The sequence below is a fragment of the Chinchilla lanigera genome, unplaced genomic scaffold (assembly GCF_000276665.1).
Source record: "Chinchilla lanigera isolate Chin_1 unplaced genomic scaffold, ChiLan1.0 scaffold00002, whole genome shotgun sequence".
Classification (NCBI taxonomy): Eukaryota; Metazoa; Chordata; class Mammalia; order Rodentia; family Chinchillidae; genus Chinchilla; species Chinchilla lanigera.
The window spans coordinates 40,120,755-40,143,792 of NW_004955403.1; the positions used below are offsets into that span (position 1 = coordinate 40,120,755).

Genomic DNA, 23,038 nt, shown 5'->3' on the forward strand with positions numbered 1-23,038 from the left:
TGCTAGAAAGAGTGCTGGTCGATTTTATGTGCAATCCTTAATCCAACATGAACACAGTTGGGCACATTGATATGCACCTGTAGTCCCAGTTACTAAGGAACTTGAGGCAGGAAGATCACTTAAGCCTAGCAGTTCAAGGCCTTGTGCCTGAAAGTTCAGCCTGCCCTTTCTGACAGCCTGATTTTGCCTAAGCAGCCCGTACAATTGCATAATCCATTTCCTTGAAGTGACTGGTAGGCAGGCAGGCAGGCAGGCAGGCAGACAGACAATGTTCTTCTGGTTCTGCTGCTCTACTGATCCCTGACCAATACAGAAGGTGATAGAATAGAAGGAGGGGTGACGCCAGATGTAGTGGCACACACTTGTAATGCCAGCCCTCTAGGAGGCTGAGGCAGGAGGATCAAAAATTAGAGCCCAACGTGGGCCTCCTAGTAACTTACTGAGATACTGTCTGTAAATAAAATCCCCAATACCAAAACATGGTGGGAGAAATAGAGGGGAGAGGAAGAGGAAAGGGAAGGAAGAGCAGGAGAGGGAGAGGAAGAAGGAGGGGAGGAGAGGCGGAGAAGAAAAGGACAAGGAGTAGGCTTCTGAACTAATTCAGGAGTTTCCAGGATGACCAATGGCTCAAACTGATGCCACCTAGTAATAAATGACAACTGACATATATTTTAGATACTTTTCTAAGTACTTTCCATGGACCATATAAAAACTTACTTTGTCGCTGTATCAATTTACTGTTGCTAAATTTCAAATTAAATTTAATGACCCAGTCATTGTTTATTTGCTCAAGATTCTGCAATTCGGCAAATTTGGCTGGGAGAGTTAACATCTGCACGATGTAGCGTCGGCAGGAATGGCCCCTGATGTTGCAGTCATTGGCACGTCAGCCAGGCCAAGCTGGTCCCAGCAGTTCCCTTCCCATGGCAGATGTTTCAGTGAGGAGGTTGCGTCACCTGGAACAGGTGCTTCAGAATCCCGGAGGCTTCTTCAGGCTTACTGGGTTCCAAAACGCAGCAAGGGAGTGGATACACAAGTCTGCATTCTCATACCAAATCTCAGCATGTGCCATTAGCCAAAGCGGGCCGCCTGCTAAAGAGCACAGGCTCAGGGAGGTAAGAGTCATTCATTACTGCCATAACCCACCGCCATCTTCCTCAAAACTCTGAGGTAGATGCTATGAATCTTCCCATTTTGTAGATGAGGAACTGAAACCCAACAAGGTGTTAAGGAACCCATTCTAGGGAGGGCTCAAAGTCAAGATTTGGTCCCAGCCACAGTATATCCAGAGCCTGTACTAACTGCTGGGCTGTGCCCGACGGAAAGCCCTGGCGGTGAGGGCAGAGGGGTGAGCTCAAAGACTGTTGAGGTCCTGACCTCCAGGGGAGTGCAGACCGCAAGGGCAGGGCATATACAGCATGGCACGGAGGACTGGAGGGTTGAAATTCCTGGAAAAATAAAGGAGCAAAGCCTCAGCCAAAGAAAGGAAAATCAGAGTCGTGGGCTGGGAGAAGGTGAGGCCCGAGTCGGACTGCGGGAGGCAGGTGAGGGCGCAGGGAGAAGTCAGCGTCTTGGGAGCCATCCCTGACGAAGGTCAAGAAAGGAGCGGAAGCTGGCGTCTTGCACAGGCTGCTGGGAGACCAGGAGGGGATGGTGCATCTTTGGGGCGAGATGCACCTAGCAAATCGTATCCAGTTTAGTAGCGTTTAGTTGCAATCGTGGCTTCCACAGCAGAAATAAACCTCGGTTTTCCTCCCTTTTCTGTGAGAGTGCGGGTGTATGTGGAAGCCAGGAATAGTGGATGTGCTGAAATAACAGCGAGCAGCTTTGAGCAGCCTCGGAGTATATTTATAGATATCAAGCACACGAAATACGCCCACATCATACACCCTCTCCCCAGGAATCCAGGATGTATGAAGAATAATGCAAGGTGTACGTTTGCAGTCTGTACCACACACAGGATGTGCCAGGCATGATCATTTAAAGATCCTGCAGAGTGCCTGACCGGTGCTTTATCAGAACTGCCCAGTGAATGATCAGCAGGCCCGAAGACAGTGGTATTTTAAATGTAAGATGTTTCTGTTTTTGCAACACAGGCATTGCCAATATCTGTCCGAATCCCTCAAGGTCAAGATGGCGTCAGCTGTGACCTCCAGGGAGCGAATGGATGGCAGCAAGGCGGTGGCTTGGAACTCTCCTTTTTCATTCTCTCTACTGTCACATTTTTACAGTAAAATATATTTTGTTTGTGAGGAAAACGAAGCTAGGCATGGGGGTGCACACGGGAAATCCCAGCTACTCAAGAGGTTGAGGCAGGAGGATCAAAAGTCCGAGCACAGCCCGGGCAACTTAGCAAGACTCTGTTTCAAAATTTAGAAAATCAGAGGCATTCATCTTTCACTAGAGAGGGATTCCCCTGCTCCCCACACCCTAGTGATTTGGGAATGAAACCATTAAACTCTGAGACCAAATCCTAGCCAATAATAGTCTTTAGGCATGAAAAATAGAAACCCTGGAGGCCTTTTGATTTATGCTATTTAGAGGTGATGAAGACATCGTTTACCAGAAAAGTCATCACTCAGGGAAAAAGTTGCTGTGAAAACCAGGCTCAGAACAGAGAGTACAAAAGATTGAGGGCATCTGCTTCCCTGTCACCAATTTGTGAAGTGCAGAGAACAGAGAGGATTGGCAGAAGCCCAGACATACTCAACACGAGAACTAACAGGCACGAGGTTGCCTTTCCTACACCGAGTATGCTTAGGTTTTAATGCAGCAAACCCGGACTGGCCGCACAGAACATTCATGGAAAACCAAACACCGCTTGCCTTCATGGTCTTCCATCCTTCTGTGAGGCTCCCCAACTAGAACACACACTCCTGTCTCTGCGACTAGACCTGATGAGCTGCTTTAATTTGTTTTGATCTTGTCTGTGCTAGTTTCTGCAGATATGTGATGTGTGATGGACTTTGTTTGTTACTTCTAGTCTCTCACATCTGATTTCCCAGGAGAAAAAGAAGACAGATTAGCCATATGTTATCTGAGGGGTGGTTATCGATGACTCACTGCTCCGGATTGCTAAACTCCCAGGAGCTCACTGACAGGAGAAAACATCCTTTCCTGGGAGCTGTTGATTCTGCCTTTAGTAGAAACCATCTTTTCTCTGTTAACATAATTTCATAATGATTACTCCTTCGGCATAACAAGCAAAAGGTTTAAATCCATTTTTCTTACTCTGAAGTGATCAGTTAGCTGCTCTGCAATCTGACTCATCCTCCTGGCTCTGGACACTAGCGACAGGGCACTAACCAGGTTAAAGCTGCACCCATTACCAGCTGACTGTCACCAAAGGAGAAAAGAAAAAGCCTACATCACCTGGTCACCGGTCCACCAAAGTTCCCTAGATTTTCTTTTCTCTTTTTGAGTCATAGCTTGGAGCTAGGAGAATGCTCTGAGGGGAAATCTTAAATAATCTACTGTTTGCAACATAGGAATAGAGAGCAATAAAACCAGTAGGAATTATGACAGTTACTTGCTGAAAGGAAGAAAGAAGAGATGCAGCTGAGGTACATTTCATTCCCTTTTTCCCCTCTTTGCTTCCTCCAGCAGGAGGACACTCTGTAGACACCCCCTTCCCGCCCACACACCAAGCAGACATTTGTTAAGCAGCTGACATCCAAAGGATAGTAAACCAGGAAACAAACAACACAAAAAAACCTGTTTCTCTTTTAAATTTGGACGAAGTTAAGGAATATATTTATTTAAAAGCTGGGCATGGTGGTGCTCGTCTGTAATCCCAGCGCTTGGGAGGCTGAGGCAGTAGGACTGCTGTGAGTTCAAGGCCAGCCTGGGCTACACAGAGAGACCCTGTGTCAAAAATACAAAAAACAAATTTTAAGAAAAGGGATCTTGGGAATCACTCACTTATTCATATCAGCAAAAGATTATTGTCACAACCAGTGCACCCTGATAGGCAGGTTAAACACTTTAAGAGATAAAACATACACGTTACAGTGACCAAATGCAAGTGGTAACTGTTGTATAAACACTATTGAAATCAGGAGGTAAAAAAGATCGCTTTAGGTTAGGAAAACAGGGAAAGAGTAACATGCTTTTGTTTTGGGTATTTTTTGTTGTTTTGTTTTTCTTGATTTTTGAGACAGTGCCTCCCTATGTAGTTCAGGCTAGCTTTGAACATGCTATGTAGTCCAGGCTGGCCCTGTGATCCTCCTGCCTCAGCCTCCCCAGTGCTGGGATTACAGGCTTGTGCCACCACACCCTGCTGTAACAGGCTTTCTGAGCTGAGTCTCCAAGGATGAGTAGGATGTCCTCCCACAGAAATGACACATAGAGGAAAGCATGACCCACTTCTGTCTGCTGTGGTGTGACTGGTAACTCCCACTCCCTGAGACTCAATATCTTCCTTTATGAAATGAAGATTTGAGGATGTGGACTCAATCTGACGCATTTCTCTCCTAGTATGGGATGCAGACTTCAAGTGAACTTTGGTTGATATTTGCCTGAGTCTTGACTAAGTCATTTCCCACCAATCTTAACTTTAGGGCGCTTCTTTTTGTTTTCTTTAGCATCTCTCACTCACCCGCTGTTAGCGACCGATGAAGCTACCCTAACTTATGGCAGTGCATCTGTCAGCCATTGTCACCATCTGCGGCTGACAAACCAGTCCCTGGCCCGGAGGCTTATGTGACATCCTTCTGACCCAGCCCAGACTTTCCCAGGCAGCTGTGCTTCTTCCTCCGACCTTCGTTCAACCTCCTATGCTATAATTTGTTCTCATTACCACTTTCAAATAGTGTTTTGGATTCTTACCTTTGTGCGTGTGATCTCCCAACACATCGCTTATGAGGAAAAAAATACAGATAAATCATCATAGAAAAAAAACAACACAAAGCCCACAGCCTTTTCCAAAATCTAATGTCAAAGCAAATGTCCTGGAAATAGCTAAAATCAAACCATAAGGTCTATTATCTGAACTTTTTCCCACAAGGCTTAAATAGATGACATAACTGCCATTCCTGTGTGATAAAAGTAATGACAAGGCCAGATACAGTGGCACATGCCTGTAACTCCAGCACTTGGGAGGCTGAGGCAGGAGGATCACGGTGAGTTTGAGGTCAGCCTGGGCTACATAATGAGTTCAAGCCCAGCCTGAACTACATAAGGAGACCCTGTCTCAAAAAAAAAAAAAAAAAAAAAAAAAAAAAAATGGAGTAATGATGAGGATTCCTGTGATATTTCATGAAATAAATGTACTAAGAAGTTGGAAAATTCTAGTATGACAAATCATAACCCTTGTACTTTTTCTGAAGAAAGTGTTTGCTAACTAAATTATTAATGAAAAAAAAAATCCAGAGGGAACTATTAGCTTTCCTTAGGAAGTCCTTTCAAGCACTCTTAAAATCCTGTAACAGCATTATTTGCCTATGGATGATGAACTAATTAAAAGTGATTTTCATCTGTTTGTTAAGCAGGTCCAGAAGGCAGGAGAATAGCAAGTTCAAGGCCAAGCTGGGCAACTTTGATGAGACCCTTCTCAAAATAAAAATTAAAAAGGCATTGGTGCACCGGGCGTGGTGATGCATGTCTGTAATCCCAGCACTTGGGAGGCTGAGGCAGGAGGATCATTGAGAGTTTGAGATCACCCTGGGCTACAAAGTGAACTCAGGGCCGGCATGAACTACATAGTGAGACCCTGTCTCAAAAAGACCAAAAAAAAAAAAAAGAAGGCATTGGTGATGCAGCTCAGCGATAGCGTGCTTAACTAGCATGTCTAAGGCCCGCGGTACAATCAGCAGTAGAAACGGAGTTGGGGAACAAATCTAAAAGAAAGTCCTTGCAAATTTGTGAGAGTTAACTCACATTCCAGGAGAGCTTTAAAATCCCAACTTATAGATCTCAGAACGAACTTTATAAATCAGACGTTAATTCACTTGAGTCTTTCAAATAATTATTCTGAATTAGTTTTCACTGTCTTGAGCAATTTTACCCACCTACTCATGACTTTTAATAAAGCAATAAAGCACTTTAGGAAGGGTAGCAAGTGGAGAGCTTGGATATTTTAACGCAGATACGCAGATAAGTCAGCGCAGACAAACTTAGCTGCACACCGTGGGGCCCAGCTCTGCCACACCGCCTGAAAAGAAAGGATGGGAGAGACACAGGACGCAGGGGCATTATCCTTCCGGGAGCGGCTCTGTGGACACACACAGTCTGTGGAAGCTGAGGCTCAATGAGGAGACCAAGCGTGCCTACGACGCTCAGGGGAAGCCGGAAGAGCGGGGCTCACAATTCAGGACCCCAAAGACCCGTGCGTCCCGCTCCTGCAGCCTTTGCCTGCCTGTCCCTGGGCCGGTGAAGATGGGGAGGGGGCCAAGGGACAAAAGTCTCGGGGAGCAAAGGTCCCTGTGCATACTGTCCAGGAAGCCAGCGCTGCAAGGCCACCTCCCCACCTGGGGTTTCATTTCCGTGCGGCTCACCAGCAAAGACTTGGAGGTGGACTTTCTAGAAATCAGTGGCCTCTCTGGCGCCAGCGCCATCATTTATAAGGAGGAGCTTTCTATGGTTTATTCCAACTGCCAGTGCTAAGATGAACCCAGACACCCTGGCAAGAAGCTTGACAAACACCTCCCCGCTTCTAAGGCCCGGCCACTTCTCTTGACTACAGGGCAAGTGCGGTTCATTCACCAGAAGAAGAGTGAAGATTGTTTTCTCCCCTGATCTAGGAGGAAGCTGCTGCTCTTGTACTAAATGTACCAGGGCCCCTGTTTACATAAGCCGGGGGAAGGAAGGCGCCCAGCTCCCTGGGAACAAGGCTACTGCCAACTGGACCTGGAGTCCGACTCAGAACTGTGCTCCATTGCTTTCTGTCTTTACCAAAGGAACAGGCTGAAGTTTCAGGTTCTGTTTCTAGGTGCTGTGTTTAGAACCCAGGTGGTTATCATAGGAAATTTGGACCTTTAGGAGAAGAGTTGGAATCAATGGAGACAAAGACGTAGTGCCCCTCCACGCACCCTGGAGACCTAAAACTTTGCAGGGATTCCCATGAGCTTTAAGCGCCATTATTGGCCTAGTATATTGAAGAGAAACAAATTCTGGGTAGCTAATAAGTGACTCTGCAAAAGGAGATTTCTATCATTCAAGTCCAGGTTTAAAAAAAAAAATTCCATCATGACCTGGTCATTGTAGCCTATATCTATCATTCCAGCTATTTAGGAGACGAGCCAGGAGGATTGTGAGCCTGTGGGCAGCCTGGGTACTTTAGCGAGACCCTGTCTCAGAATTTATAAAAAGGTAGGAGTGTGTAGTTCAGTGGCCCTGTGTTCAATGTCCAGTACCAAAAGAAAAAACAAGTTGGGGGGCTGGGGATTTAGCTCAGTGGCACAGTGCCTGCCTGGCAAGTGCAAGGTCATGAGTTCAATTCCTGGTACCAGAGAAAAAACAAAAAAAAAAACAAGTTGGGCCGGGAATATAGCTCAGTGGCACAAGCACCTGCCTGGCAAGTGCAAGGTCCTGAGTTCGAATCACGGTACCAAAAGAAAAAAAAGTCATGTGAATCCAAAGGACAGGAATAGCAGACCAACCAATAGGGTGACCATGGGCACATCAGCCTTCTTAGACCATTTATTCCCCAGCAAAAGCAAAACTGGGCTGAACTTGTGCAGTCCTTGCCAGAGCACACTCCACAAGTGGGCGCAGTGACAGCCACTGTAAGGCTGTGTCCAGCCCTCTTTGTTGGTGCAGACAAAAGGAGGAGCCGTTCGTCCATCCGTCAGGGACCACTGAAAATAGCAGCCACAGACGTCTATTTTTTAGGTACTATCCTACTCAGTTTGTTTTCTAGTTGAGAAGAGATTACGCACCTTTGATTCCTTTGGCTTCTCCCCAGTAAGTGTTGGGGGCCATCTGACGGCACACGGTGGGGTGGGGCCATGCGCAGGAAGCTCTCACCTGCAGAATCAAGCATTGTCATTGTTGGGGTGCAGCCCGCTGTGCCGGGGGCTGGGGCACTTCACGGAGCAATCCATGTGCTTCGAGATGCCCATTCACCTTCGGCTGAAAGAAGCGATGCCTCTATTTTCTGTACAAGTGTTTAAGGAATGACTTGGGTTTTAGAGGAGCCTTTCCGGCTTGACTGGTAGCTTGTCACCTTGTCACTGGGAGGCTGAGAAACTTCACCTGCCTGTTCTGTGAACTCCGCCTGCTTCTCCAGGGTTGGAAGTGTGCTTGGGAACCCGCGCTGAGGGACCCTTTTTCCTTAATTAAGATCTGCCTTTTGTCTAATGGATATCATTATCCTGTAGTACAATTTCTGAAGTCCTCCATATTGGGGGAGGTGAACTCCAAGTATAGCGCCCCATGATGTCTGAGAACGGCTCCACTTCTACCTTCGTGCAGTTTCCTCTGCAGGGTACTGGTGGGATGTTCCTGTTTATTCGTTAGGGAAACTGATTCCTCCTGAAGAGCTGGATGAGGGGCTGGGGATTTAGCTCAGCGGCATAGCGCCTGCCTGGCAAGGACAAGGTTTCGAGTTTGATTCCTGGTACCGGAAGAAAACCAAAACAAAGCAAGAGCTGAATGACACTCTCCTGAAGCAGATGAGTGTGTGTGGAAACCTGTGAGAGCTTGCTCTGTTGTTTTCCTCCAGCTAGCGTAGGCTTTTCTTTACTACTTTATAATTCCAGTTTCTTTCAGCAAAAGACTTGTGGCTCTAGAACGTGAAGTCCCTATGCACGGCAGTGCGCAGCTTTTTCTCGTTATTGCCATGTAGTTAACGTTTATTTTTATTATTTATTTATTTATTTGTCTTTTTTTTTCTTTTTGAGACAGGGTCTCGCTATGCAGTTCAGGCTGACCTTGAGCTCACTTTGTAGCCCAGGCTGGCTTCGAACTCACAATGATCCTCCTGCCTCAGCCTCCCGAGTGCTGGGATTACAGGCCTGCGCCACCACGCCTGGTGCCATGTAGTTAACTTGTAATGATTTATTGTTTGTGATCCTGTGTTGCTTTATAAACTTAAAAATCAAGTAAAATTTTCTTAATTTCTTATCGCTGAGCATTTCTCTCTCCTTCTCTCTCCCTCCTCCTCTCTCTCTCTCTCTCTCTCTCTCTCTCTCTCTCTCTCTCACCAAATATTCCCCCTCTTCACTTTCTCTAACTTCCAGCCCCACTCAAAACCTTTAAACCTTTGGAACTGCCACATGGCGAGGATGTTTGTTCAGTTCTGAAAGGCACTGCCAAATATTCCCAGTTAACTCGGCCTTTAATCAAGCGAATCAAGCCACGCGTTAAGCCATCCAACACCACAGCTTGCTCCTGAACTAGACACGTGTGGCGTGGGGGAGGAATCCGGGACAGAAGACGCTGGGTACTGCCTGATCCTCCTCATCCCTCTGTCACCTTTTAAGCCAAGAAAACATTCTTAAATTCCCATCTAAATGACCAGCTTTTTAAAACTCTCCTTCCTTTGTAATTTTCACTACTTATTAGTGCATCTTGATGTTTTTCATCCTGTATCCCCAGGCTTTTCCAGAGCTTTACTTTCCATAGTTTTGTTACCAAAACATCAAAATGTTTTCTCCAAAAAAATAAAATTATAATATCAAATTTTCTGCTACTTGGCCTTCTTCTGCCTGCACCGCTTTCGGAGCTTGGTGAGTGCATCTGCCAAAACTGAAAAAGAAATTCTGAAGAGTAAGCCAGTATAGTTGCAGCTATTTCAAATTGCTTTAAACCATAAATTGGGGCTATAAATAGGGACTTAGTTGGTCCCTGGGGAGAATGTTCAAGGTTCTAAAAGTTTCTGTAGTTGGCACTACGACAATACAACAATGACTTTAGATTTTGCACTTCATAAAATCTAGTAAGCCAGGATAATCCTTGCATTTCCAGTTGTGCTAGAGAGAAGTTAGGCAGCTGTTTGACTAGTCCACACAGGTATTCTGTCTTCAATTCCTTTTCCAAAATGTGTGGTTCTGCCTGGTACGGAGCACACCAAATTAGCCTGTGTACTTTCCTTTTTTAAAAAATTGAGATGCAGAAGTTAGTGATTGATTAGTGACTAAGGCTGAACAAATTGGTAACTTGCCTCTGTTGGCATTGCTTCGACCTTAGGAACTTGGCTATTTTTTTTTTCCTTCTGGTACCTGGAATCGAACTCATGACCTTGCGCTTGCCAGGCAGGCGCTGTGCCGCTGAGCTAAACCCCCAGCCCCGACCTTAGGAACTTGGGTCTTTCCAAAACTGAAGAGTTTTTCTTTGTTTATTCTCCCCTTTCTTGGCAAGGCGCTGAGCTAGTATTCCCCTATGATGTGAAATGATGAAAATAAATATCAAAGTTTACCTAGGCTTTTTACTTGTGGAGCTATATTTTGCCTGTTAGATATAAATATGAAATAAGCAAAACAATAGCATTTCCCCTTTTTGCTGAAAATAGATTGTCAGTATGACCTCATTTCCTTACTCTCCCCCTGTGGAATATGACAATACTCCCCTCTCCTTGCGTTCACCAAATGACCAAATCTAAAGTAAAGCTAAATAGTGTAATACTGCTGTAACGGGAAATAGAAAAGCAACATAGCCTTTACTCTCTCAGTCATGTTTTAGAGAAATGTGAAATTTGATTAAATTTGATCAAATATCTATAGTTCCAGGGAAATTTAGTTAAGAGAAACTTTTCCTTCGGGAATGGCTGTTGGCGCTGTTATACAGAAACATAACTTCTAAATGTGTGCAATTTAAAAATATAGAACATGTATTAATTGCTTTCAATAGTATAGAAACGCTGCCTCACAGAGCTGGTGGGCAGAAACGCTTCCGGCCAGGAAAGGAAGACTGAATCTATTTCTAAATCCATTCCCTTTGGAACATAATACCTTCTTGAGGGGCTGGGGATTTAGCTCAGCGGCACAGCGCCTGCCTGGCAAGTGCAAGGTCATGAGTTCGATTCCCGGTACTGGAAGAAAAACAAAAAAACAAACAAACAAACCAAATACCTTCTTGAAATATATTTGATAGTTCAGTTACCAATCCTTATTTCTTTGCCAGAGATGTTTGTGGCACTGATGAGCAGTGTATGTGGCCTTGCTGTAATACTATTTCTTGGCCCCTGAGTGTAAATGTAAGTTTCCATCCTGGGAGTCAATGATGCTTTGTAATGATGCCTTCCCTGGCCTTGGGGGGAACCCGTTTTTTTGTCTGCTTCTGGAGACAAGGTTTCACGATGCAGTTCAGGCTGGCCTTGAACTCACTTTGTAGCCCAGGCTGTCTTTGAACTCACAGTGATCCTCCTGCCTCAGCCTCCTGAGTGCTGGGATTATGCTGGCTCATGCTATATCATGATATATCTCTTTCACCGTGAGAATAAATGAACTTACTTTCTGGATATGGTCACTTTTGGATATAAGTATGAGGTTTTGATGATAGCTTGTTTTATAGGGATACGTGCGCTCTTTAGGACCACACTGATGGAGTTTTGGAGGCTATATACACAACTGTATTTCCAGTATGCTAAATGCTAATATTTTCCCGCACCATTGAGATGTTTTATATTTTTCTTTAGAACTGTATTTTGATGGGCTGGGGATATAGCTCAGTGACATAAGCCCCTGCCTGGCAAGCACAAGGTCCTGAGTTCAATTCCTGGTATCATAAAAAAAAAAAAAAAAATAGAACAGTGTTTTGTGGAGTTTTGATTATTTCTATGCACATTCCTCTTGGTACAATTTTTTCCATGTCTGCTGGACTGATCACACAAGCAGTGACATACTGAAAGGAGCCGCTCATAGGACAAACACGCTAAAGCTTTCTTACTGTCTTAAAACACAGTGTACGCTCTTTAGAAACAAAAGAAGTAAAAAAAACCCCTCAAATTCCATCGCTATAAGGAAAACATGATATCAGTGTGATAAATATCCTCCAGTCACTTCTCTATGTAAATGCACATTTGCCAACAAAAATAATTTACACACATTTGCCAATACACTTTTATATCAGTGAAGCCCCACGGTACACATTTCTGAAACATGTCCCTTTCCATGTCCCCCTTGTCCCAGGCACTTCCGTCCCATCACCAGAGAGCTTCTCTGCTGCTTTCTGGGCGGCAGTGTATCCCACTGAAGGCAGAACCATTACTTGTTATAAGTTATGTAGGCTGTTTCTGACCTTCTACCAGTAATTCTCGAAACTACATACCAATCATTACAGCTCCATCTGTTCTTACTTGTTCAGTTATTTCTTGTGGATTAATTCCTCTGCAGGAGGGTTTTGATCATTTTTATGCAAATTGCCAAACTATTCTCTAGAAATATTATACCAGTTTATATTTCTATCAGTTGGACATATCCTGCAAAGGTCTCCATCTCTGAATGTTGTTAACCTTTTAAATATTTGTCAGTTGGAAAAAAAGATATTTCAGATGAATGTGGTGTCTCATGTCTGTCATCCCAGCACTTGGGAGGCTGAGGCAGGAGGATCACAGTGAGCTTGAGGCCAGCCCAGACTACATGGTGAGTTTAAGGCCACCCTGAATTACAGAGCAAGACCCTGACCAAAAAAAAATGGTATTTCAATCATATTTTGATGATATTTTGATTCCGAGTAAAACTGAACTTTTCATATGCTTATTGGTAATTTGATAACATCTTTTTATGACAAAAACAAACAAACAAACAGAATGGTCCAAGGCTGGGCATGGTAGCTCACGCCTATACTCCCAGCACTAGGGAGGCAGAGGTGGGAGGATTGTTGTGAGTTCAAGACCAGCCTGGGCTACAAAGGGAGTCCAAGGCCAGCCTGAACTGCACAGTGAGACCCTGTCTCAAGAAGACAAAAAAAAGAAAACCGAACAAACATCTTTTTATAAACTTCTTATTCATATTCTTGTGTCACCTTGCTTTTGCTTTTACCCAATATGTAAAATATTCTTAAAATTTTTAGTCTTTTGTTGTATGTCATGCTGCAAATGCTGTATAGCTCAGCAGCACAAGTGCCTTCCTGTATCACTTAAAAGTTGGCTGAATATGTATAGTTACATTTCCCCAATTTGTCATCAGTCTCATTTCTTTTTTGTGTGCTTGTTTGCAATGTAGAAGTTTAAAAAGTCAAAATTATCAATCTTATTCTTTTGGTTCCTGAATTTTTACAACATTATATTTTTAGTTTTAAATTTTTATTTTTATTAGTACATGTTTGCCATACATAATAAGCACCCTTGGGCTGGGGATATAGCTCAGTGGCATGAGCGCCTGCCTGGCAAGTTCAAGGTCCTGAGTCCGAGTTCCGATACAAAAAAAATAATAATAATAATGAGCACACTCGTCGTGGGGAGTTGGTGCCTGATGCATGCACGTAAGACGTCTGAATTTTTATTGCGAGGGGACGGAGTCTCACTATGTAGCCCAGGCTGGCCTCGAACGCACCTCAAACTCCCGGATGCTGGGATTACAGCCGTGCGCCACCACACCCAACTCCTGAATTTTTTCTTGATGGCAATTTTAAAAGGCCTACCCCATCTGTAGGAAGAAATATGTATTCTTTTTCCCCTTCTTTTCCCGCATTTATCTGTCACTCATCAGGACGATGTGACCTACCTAGAAGGCATTTATGCGTCGGGAGTTAACTTGTTTTTTCACTGCTGGGCATCGAACCCAGGACTTCATGCTGCATGCTGGCAAATGTCCTGCTACAGAGCCACTTCCTCAGCCCTGCCATCTTTTGAAAAAATTGACAACAAATGTATATATTTATGACGTACAATGTGATACTTTGAAATACGTACACATACACTGTGGAATGGCTAAAGCAAGCTGATTAAATGTGTGATATGACATATTTTTTGTGGTGAGAACATTTAAAATTTACTCAGAAATTTTCAAGTATACAATACTTTGTTGTTAACTATAGTCACCCCGCTGTACAATAGAACTCTTGAAGTTATTTCTTCTGCCTTACTGAAATTGTGTATCCTTTTACTGACATCTCCCTTGTTCCCAGCTCTGGGTATTACTACTCAACTAAGGAGTTAAAACCTTTATCTGCTTTATTTTTTTTTTTCAAGAGAAGTGAAGTTTTGCTCAGGGGATGGTAGCCCAGCTTGTAATCCCAGCACTTGAGAGGCTGAGGCAGTAGGATCTTCTCAAGTTTGAGGCCGGCGAGTTCAAGGACAGCCTAGTGAATCCCTGTCTCAAAAAAACAAAACAAACAAACAAAAAAACCTGAAGTTTTGACCCAAACCCATATTGAATAATATAGCATTGTATTTGGAATCAGACAAATTTTAATAAAATTTCTGCATTTTCTTCATATAACAGTTTTTGTTAAGGTTTTCCTAGTAATTTACCTTTCAGTTTGCTATTGAAATTGATATGCTCTCTACCAATATATGTTCTAACTGGGCATTTAAAAATATATAATGAGCTGGGCATGGTGGTGTAGGTCTGTAATCCCAGCACTCAGGAGGCTGAGGCAGGAGGATCTTTGAGAGTTTGAGGCCAGCCTGGGCTACAAAGTGCATTCAAGACCAGCCTGAACTGCATAGTGAGATCCGGTCTCAAAGAAGAACCACCCCCTACCAAAAAAAAAAAAAAGAAAAAAAGAAAAGAAAAGAAAAAAAAATATATATATATATAAAATGAGACTGAAAGTAAATTAGTGGCTATTGGGGTCTGAGGAGGAGGGAGTGTCAACTATGGAAGAAAAATTTCTTCTTAGGATGACAAAAAAGGTTCTGAAATGAGATAGCGGCAATGGTTACACAGTTCTCTAGATTTACTACACATCACCAAATTGCACTTTCAGAAGATGAATTTCAGACTGGCGATAAAATCCTCGGGTAGAGTGCTTGCCTAGCACTTGAGAGACAGGGCTGAAACACAGAAAGAAATAAATCTCATTATATGTAAGTTACATCATCTCAGCAAATCTGTTACTTTCGAAAAATTACGTGAGGGAAAAACGCTGAGTTACAAATGGGGACAATTATCCGGTCCTGTCCCCTCTCTCTTTCAAAGACCAGCGTTGGACTTTTGGAAGCTTCTGCTGGAAACTTGTTTTTCTGAAAGAACAAAGAATCTCCTAAGACCCTTGACTGATGCAGATTGAGAAATGTGTAGGTTTCCCACATACCGCCAAGGACCAGCCCTGGAGAAAGACAGAATAATATTTCTAGTCGATACATTTTTGAAAACAAAGGGCTTCACATTTTGGAGATGCAGACTTAACACACTTCTTGCACAAAATCCAGTTGACTTTCTGTGTCGTTCTGCTCTTGTTACAGAGGTGATGACTATGACGCCAGCAACAGGCTGAGGGGTGGGTGGGTGGGTAGGATGGATCTGCAAAGGCCAGGAAATTTTCTCCAGGCTCCTTGCCCCTCCTGGGAAGGCTGCAGACCCTGTTGTCAGAACTCACAACCTCAAGCTGTCACTCCAAGCCGTAAAAGACCTCACCAACTCATGTCAATCATCAATCAAAACTCACGTTATTCTTCTGTTGCTGTCTAAATGATCCCGTCTCAGGCGATCAGTCGGGCTGGTTGAGGGACCTTATAGGAAAATGTAATCAAGTCTGTGTTTAATACTTAATTCCCAATTCACCAGGGTAGGTTAATGAACACCAACTAATTTGCCAGTTACAGTACTGTAGGGTGCAGTAGCACCATTTCAATTCTCACGCAGGAAAATTTCTATCTCAGGGTCTGCCTGCACCCGCAAGCACTGTGTATGAGGCCATGTGTCTTGGAGAAACTTGGATTTAATTTTTGAAATATTATTTTAGGGGGATTATTTTCCATTAGTTCTCTGGGTGTTTTTGTTTTAGAGGTTTTCTCTGAGAAATAAGGTGTGAAAAATACATTTTTTAAATAAACAAGACAGTACTATACACCATCACTTCTGCTATTACCTCTCAGAGTAGTAGTAGAGGAATGATATTTGGTAGGAAGAGACACATCCTTGTGTAATACTGCTGGACCCTACTATTTAAACATAAAAGAGCCACAGGTTTCCTGGAGATCAAGTGAAGGTAGCTGGATCATTTACAATGGTAAGCATCACAGAGGGGGAAAATGCTATGAACTATGTGTTGAAAGATGAAGAAGCCACTATTTCTTCTTTTCATTCTTCTTTTTCTTTCTTTTGTGGTGTTGGGGGATAGAAAACAGGGCCTCCTCACACATGCTAGGCAAGCGATCTACCACTGAGTGTCACCCCTAGGCCTATTTACTATTAATAGGCATAGCTTTTGAGATTCTTTCCTATAGTGGTGATGAATTTGTACTGACCTATATCACTTTCTTGCCAGGTTTTCTCATCAGGGAAATACTTGTGTGACAGATGTGGCATCTGAAATTCATAGCTCATTAAGCAGAAGTGGGTCACGCAGTTATCGCTACACAGAGGAGATTTGCTGGGAAGGTCAAGGTTGCTGTTTAGGTTGGGTCAGCCGCCCAGTGGTGTCTGCTTCTCCACCCTTCCCTCTTAGTTATTTCCTCACAATACCAGAGGCCAACAGCTCTAAGAAGGAAAAGTTTGCTTTGGCTCACAGGTTGTAGAGGTTCAGTCCACAGTCAGCTGGCTCCAAGGCAGGGTGGCATGGCAGAGGAGAAACAGTCCATGGCAGGGCAGGCAGGAGACATCAAGACTTCCTTTTTTCCCCTTTGTAGTCCATCCAGCCTGCAAGCCTAGCAGTTGGTGCCACCCACACTCAGGGAGGGTCTTCCCTCTTTAGTAAGTCCATCATCCATGCCCAGAACTATGCCAAACCAATCAGTGGACTAGTCTGTGTCATACACCCATGACCCATCTATTAACACATGAGGCTTTGGGGAGATGTCTAGACATAAAGCCATAATAACATGGAGTAGTTGGATTTCACTGTTAGGGGAGCAAAAAGACCCCTTGCTGTGTTTGGAAAGGACTATGTATTGAAGGCTTCGTCTCTGGACTGGCATCACCAGGAAGCATTGAAAACCTTTGGAGCCAGCACCTAGTGGGAGTTCTTCATGCTATTGAAGCCATGTCAGGGAAGGAGACAGTGGGACTCTAGCCTCTTCTTCCTCTTTTCATACTGTGGCCATGAGGTGATGATTTTTGTTATGGTTTAGAGCTAGGACGCTCTCCTACAATCTCATGTGTTCAGAGATGGACCTTTTGGGTTTTTTTTGTTTTTTCTCCTGTACCGGGAACCAAACTCACAACCTTGCGCTTGCCAGGCAGGCACTTTTGCTGCTGAGCTAAATCCCCAGCCCGAGATGGACCTTTTGGAAGATGACTGGATCATGGGGACACTGTGACTGTAATAATGGACGGTAGGGCCTGACCTGAAGAGGAAGTCACTGGGGGCGTGACCCAGAAGTGTTTATCTGCCTTCCTGCCTCTTCCCTTCTCTGTGCTTCATGGATGTCATCATGTGAGCCGCTTTCCCCCACCAGGACCTTCCTCCATGCTTTTCTTCTTAGAGCCAGCTAGCTATGGACTGAAATCTCTAAAAACTATGAACCAAAATAAGCCTCCTTCTTCCAAATTGTGGGTATTGGATATTGTGTCTCAGCCACGAGAAAGTCGTTAAGACACTTTTGTTCCACCGTGATGTACTGCCACGGGCCTGAAGCGACGAGGCCAACAAACCGTGGACTGAAACCTGTCAAACTGTGAACCAAAATAACCCTTTATCTTTCTGAGTAGATTTTCTCAGGTATTTGTTATAGTGATCAAAAACTGACGAATAACTATACTTACTATAAGCAAACTTTAATGTAAAAACCAAAACTTTTGGAAGAAAATGGAGGAAAATCTTGTGATCTTGGGGTAGGCAGAGATTCTTATAGGACACACAAGGTAGACTTTATCATAATTTAAAACTTTTAATCATTAAAAATGTGCATAAGAAACAAAAAGGCAAGACACAGGAAATGAGTTTTCCTTCTTGCTGCTGCTCCATGGCGGGATGAGCGGTGACAGAAATACCAGCATGGAGGGCAAGACGGGGGATGTCAGCGAAACGCTGGCACCTTCGTTAACTTCTCGAGCATAACTCACATCAGATGCCAGATGGTAGGTCAGTTCAACCGCAACAAAAATTTATCGAGACCCTTCCAAGCCAGGCATTGGCAGGGCAGAGAGAACAACCAGAATGAAACTGAATGTAAACAGGCAATTAACTGGCTCAAGGAGAAGATGCACAGTGCATTTTGTGATGCTAAATGAATTTTAGGAACAATGCACATTAAGAGCAGAATATATTTATTGGGGGAAAGAAAGCTTCTGTCCAAGAGAGAGACAGAAGGTCCTTGGGTTGCCAAGGACCCCGCCTTTTCTAGGGATTTTTATAAGGCAAATCCATGATGCGAGGTGGGTGCAAGGTGGGAAAAATGGGAAATCGCAAGGTGGGCATGAGGTGGGACAAAACTATGGTCAATCAATAAGACTATGAGTATAATTGCTCAGGTAAAATTGATTAAATCAGGATCAAATGGGGAAGCAAGTCATGTAGCAAGCAGGCATGAATACAGAACAGGGGCTCTTCCCATAGGGAGTTGGGTCAGCAGCTCTTCCTGGCTTCCTCAGGGTGATCAATACCTATTCAGAATATCAGTCCCTGGTGTTTATCCTCAGGAAGTATGTGGGTGCATTTGTTTCATCTGTTGTTTTGAGGCTTGGCCTGCAGTGGAGGTGCCTGTCTCCCCCACAGTTGTAGGGGATCTTGTCTTCTCCTGGGTCTCCTTCGAGGGCCTAGCTCTATCTGACTGTCTGTAATATTTTACCTAACTTAACTGCCTATAACAACTTTAGATCACACTCGAGTTTATGCTAAGGAGAAGAGATATGGTGGTGGACACCAAGTAGCCTCAAAAAGGGATTGCTCACCACCAAGTAGCCTCAAAAAATGATAAGTGAGCTGGAACATTCAGCCTCACCCACTGATACCCTGGGAACTGGCTAGAGAAGGTTGCTAGATTGAGCTTTTTTGTTGTTGTTTTCCAGTCCTGGGGATTGAACCCAGACCCTTTGCTGTGAGCTACACTCTCAGCCCTTTTAAGGAGTGAGACAGGATCTCACTAAGTTGCAAATTGGTTGACTAGCCTCAAACTTGGAAACTTCTGCCTTAGCCTCCTGCCTGTGCTTCCCCGAGGGCTGGGATTACCGCCAGCATGCACCACCACACTGGGCTGAAGTTGAGTTTTATAAAAATCCTGGAACAAGGAGTCTGGAGAACTTCCATGTTGGTGGAGGGTAGTGTAGCCCGCAATTGAAAGGAAGCTCAACACCCTTTGGAAGGAGAAGTGGGAAGGAAAGGAGATGAAAAAGAATTGCAACGTGTTCTGTGCATGCACCAGCTCCCCCTGGGGAATGTGATCATTTGTACTGCAAACATGTGCTAATAAAAAAGAAATTAGAAATGTCCCAAAAACAAAAAAGTAAAACAACAGTGTATTTTTGAGGTAATAATAATTTATTAGAATTTATACTATGTTCATTGTTGTCTTAGTAACTGTCCTATCACTGGGATAAAATACTCAGCCTCTACAATTATTTTCTGTCTTTTTTTTTTTGAGACCGGGTCTCACTATGCAGTTCAAGCTGGCCTTGAGCTCACATTGTAGCCCAGGGTGGTCTCAAACTTGCAGTGATCCTCCTGCCTCAGTCTCCAACGTGCTGGGATTACAGGCATGTGCCACCACGCCCAGCAGCCCCCACAATTTAAAGAAGGAGGAGTTTATTTTAGCTCACAGTTTCAGAGGTTTTAGTCCATGGTCAGCTGGCTCCAGGATGGAAGATCATGGTGGGAGGTCCTGGCAAAGGAAGGCTGCTCACTTCATGGCAGGATGGAAATACAGCAAGAAAGGAGGAGGCGCGGGAGAGCCCACCCTTCCAGCTCATGTTCCCAGTGGCCCCCTCCTTGTCAGGACTCATCTCTGTTTTTGTTTTTGGGACCAGGAATCGAACTCATGACCTCACGCTTGCCAAGCAGGCGCTTATGCCGCTGAGGTATATTCCTGGCCCAGGACTCATCTCTGAACGTGAGACATTGGAGGACAATTTAGATCTTCACCATAACAGACAGACAGACAGACAGACAGACACACACACACACACACACACACACACACACACAGTGTTCAGATCTGCCAGTGGGCATGGAGTTGACTGATCATCCCAGCTGTTGTGCTTGGAATCCAGCACCTCATCCACTCTGAAGCTACACTTGCCACCAGCTGCTCTCAGCCAGGGACACCAAGTGTGGCAGGGATCCAACAGCAGGACTCTCCGTTGATGTGGGACTCCTCGAATGGGTGACTTTGGCTAACTGCTGTCAGCCTGGCTGAAACATCATGAAACCTGGGCTGCAGTCTGAACTGTCTCTCCGGCCCTTCTTCCGCCTCCTCCTCTTCACAGGGTCAGAGCTCAGCACAGTCTAACAGCTCTTCCGTGTTTCCCAGGCTTTGTGGCCAATGATCCCCACCTCCTGGTAGCTCCCTCCTTGCATAATCTCTTCCTGTAAGTGTTGCCTAAACCTAGAGACCGGCTTCTAGTCACAACAGCCAAGAGGGGCCAAGTCACTTCTGAGCATAACTTGTGTAAGACACTGTCCCTCCAATCTGTCTCCTTCCCTAGGAGGGCAGCCAGCTGCCAGGGTGCAGGCTGCTTGCAGAAGAGGACCACACGGGGAGGAACCGAGGGGCCTTTGGACAACAGCCAGTAAGGAACCAAGGCCCTCACGCCGGTAGCTGCGAAGCACGGAGTCCTCATAATAACCTCGCAAGCAAATCTCCGGTCCAGCCTGTGCCGAGCCCCCGGCTCCATGGACACATTGATTTCAGACTCATCAAAGACCTTGAAACAGGAGACCCAGGGAAGCCAACAGTTGTTTCCCTGTACACAAAAACTCTCAGATAAGTTTATTTTGTGTGAAGCAACTAAATTCTGGGGTAATTTATGTTGTAATAGACAAAGAAGTTCATCTTTTTTCCCCCTCACAGCTGTCCCATGAAAGAAGAGGCTGTGCATCTAATGACATCTTGGTATCTGCTTTGTGCAGGACTCACTCTAGTGCAGCTCCCTGTACAGACATGAAAACTGAGACTAATACAACGATTCTGTGTGTTTGTTAAACTATTCACTGGGAACATGATATTTGTTATAGGGGCTATTTCTGGAGACAGAACAAACAACTGGGGAGAGAAAGATAATAGAGACATTTTAACTTCTAAAAGTTTATTTCTTTAAAAATTTCATTTTTCATGCCTGTAACTCCAATACTCAGGAGGCTGAGACAGAAGAACTACCACAAGTTTGAGATCAGTCTAAGCTACATAGTGAGTTCAAAGCCAACCTGAACGACATAGCCAGACCTAGTCTCTAAAAAAGCATAAAACAAAAAAAAAATTAGTTTTCATCTTACACAAATAAAACCATGTTAGGTTACAACAGCCTGGCTATTTGAAATTTTTGTGCAATTCTATATTTTATGTCAAATATATATGTTTATATATGTATATTAATATATATCACAGCTAGTATAACCTCAGAACCACAGAACAGTCAAGCTGTACTGGTGCATATGAATAATCTCAGCACTCTAGGAGGCTGAGGCAGGAGGATTACAAGTTTGAGTCAAGCCTTAAAACCTGAAAACAGTCTGGGGCAGGAGGATCATTGTGAGTTCGAGACCAGCCTGAACTATCTAGTGAACTTAAAGACAGCCTGAACCCTGTCTCAAAAAAACAAAAATCTGAAAACATGTAATTTGGGTACATTTCATCTTCTTCATACAAAACAGAAAATGACCACTTTGCACCTATTACAATATTTTTAATTTTTTTAATAATAGAAAATAAGTATTTGCTAGTATATGGGGCAACCTGAGGCTCTGCCTATTGCTGGTAGAAATGTTAGATGGTATAGCTGCTGTGGGAGGCAGTTTTACAGTTTCTGAAGAAGTTAAACATAGAATTAATATATGACCCCTAATTCCACTCCTAAGTGTATGGCAAAAAATTTGAAAAGAGGAGTTAAACAGAGGCTGTACCCCACTATGCACATCAGCTAGTCACGGTGGCCAAAAGCCAGAAGTAACACAGTTGTCCACCAGCAGGTAGGTGGATGAAAATAAATGTAGCTTATGCTACATACAGTGGAGTATTACTTGTCTGAAAAAAGGGATGAAACTCAAATACATGCCACAGCATGAGTGGACCTTGAAAACATCATACAAAATGAAATAAGTTGGAAGAATAACAAATATTTCATAATTCCATTCCTATAAAGTTCCTAGAATAGTTAAATTCACAGAGGTGGAAAACAGAACAGAGGTTCCCAGGGGCCCCCAGGAAGAGGGCACAAGGATTTACTGTTTAATGGACACAGAGCTCCTGTTTGACATGACAGAAAGTTCTGCAAATGGATGGCTGTTGTGGTTGCCCCTGAAGTGTGTGCTTAAAGGTGGTTAAAATGATAAAATTTCATGTTTAAATTTATTTTACACAATAAAGAGAGGTGAAAGAGGAAGACAGAGAAGAGGTTTTAGAATTTTTAAGTGACCTTCTGCACTAAGGTGCTAAGAGGCAAATGGAATGATTCCAGGGCTCCAGGAAGATCAAAGCCCTCTCACAAAATTCAAGATTCTCTCAGGGCTAAGACCAAGACCTTCTCTGGATGGCCCATATTTATTTAGTTATCAGAAGAAGGGAGGGGAGTACTCAAGAAGGGCCAAACCACTCAAGGACTTCTCCAAGTAAGGTATTAAATTAATCCACCCAGGAGTGAGATGCCTGAGGCTACAGTCTTTATCTACTTGACTTGGATTCAGGTGTCCTTGGATGTGATCTTGTTTTATCCTTCGAGGCTTTCCGGCTTCATCTGCCACCGCAGGCTTACTCACAGAGGTTCACTTACTATGAGTCCACCACCCATCTCCAGACAAGGAGCCTAGGGCTCGAACAGACTCACAAGTAAACATGAAAAGCTAATTGGTTAAGTCCTGCTCAGGACTGCTGGACAGTGGACTCCTTCAGTCCTCACACTGC

At 44.1% G+C, this 23,038-nt stretch overlaps 1 protein-coding gene across 1 annotated transcript in view; it reads left to right on the forward strand.

Annotated features, from left to right (window-relative positions):
* Window positions 1-21,121, forward strand: part of LOC106148646 — a 43,797-nt gene extending 22,676 nt beyond the window's left edge. The window contains exon 4 of the mRNA XM_013514873.1: window positions 20,628-21,121. Coding sequence (XP_013370327.1) covers window positions 20,628-20,909 — 282 coding nt within the window. The 3' untranslated portion in view covers window positions 20,910-21,121. The remainder of the gene's footprint in view (window positions 1-20,627) is intronic.
* Window positions 21,122-23,038: the final 1,917 nt, after the last annotated feature.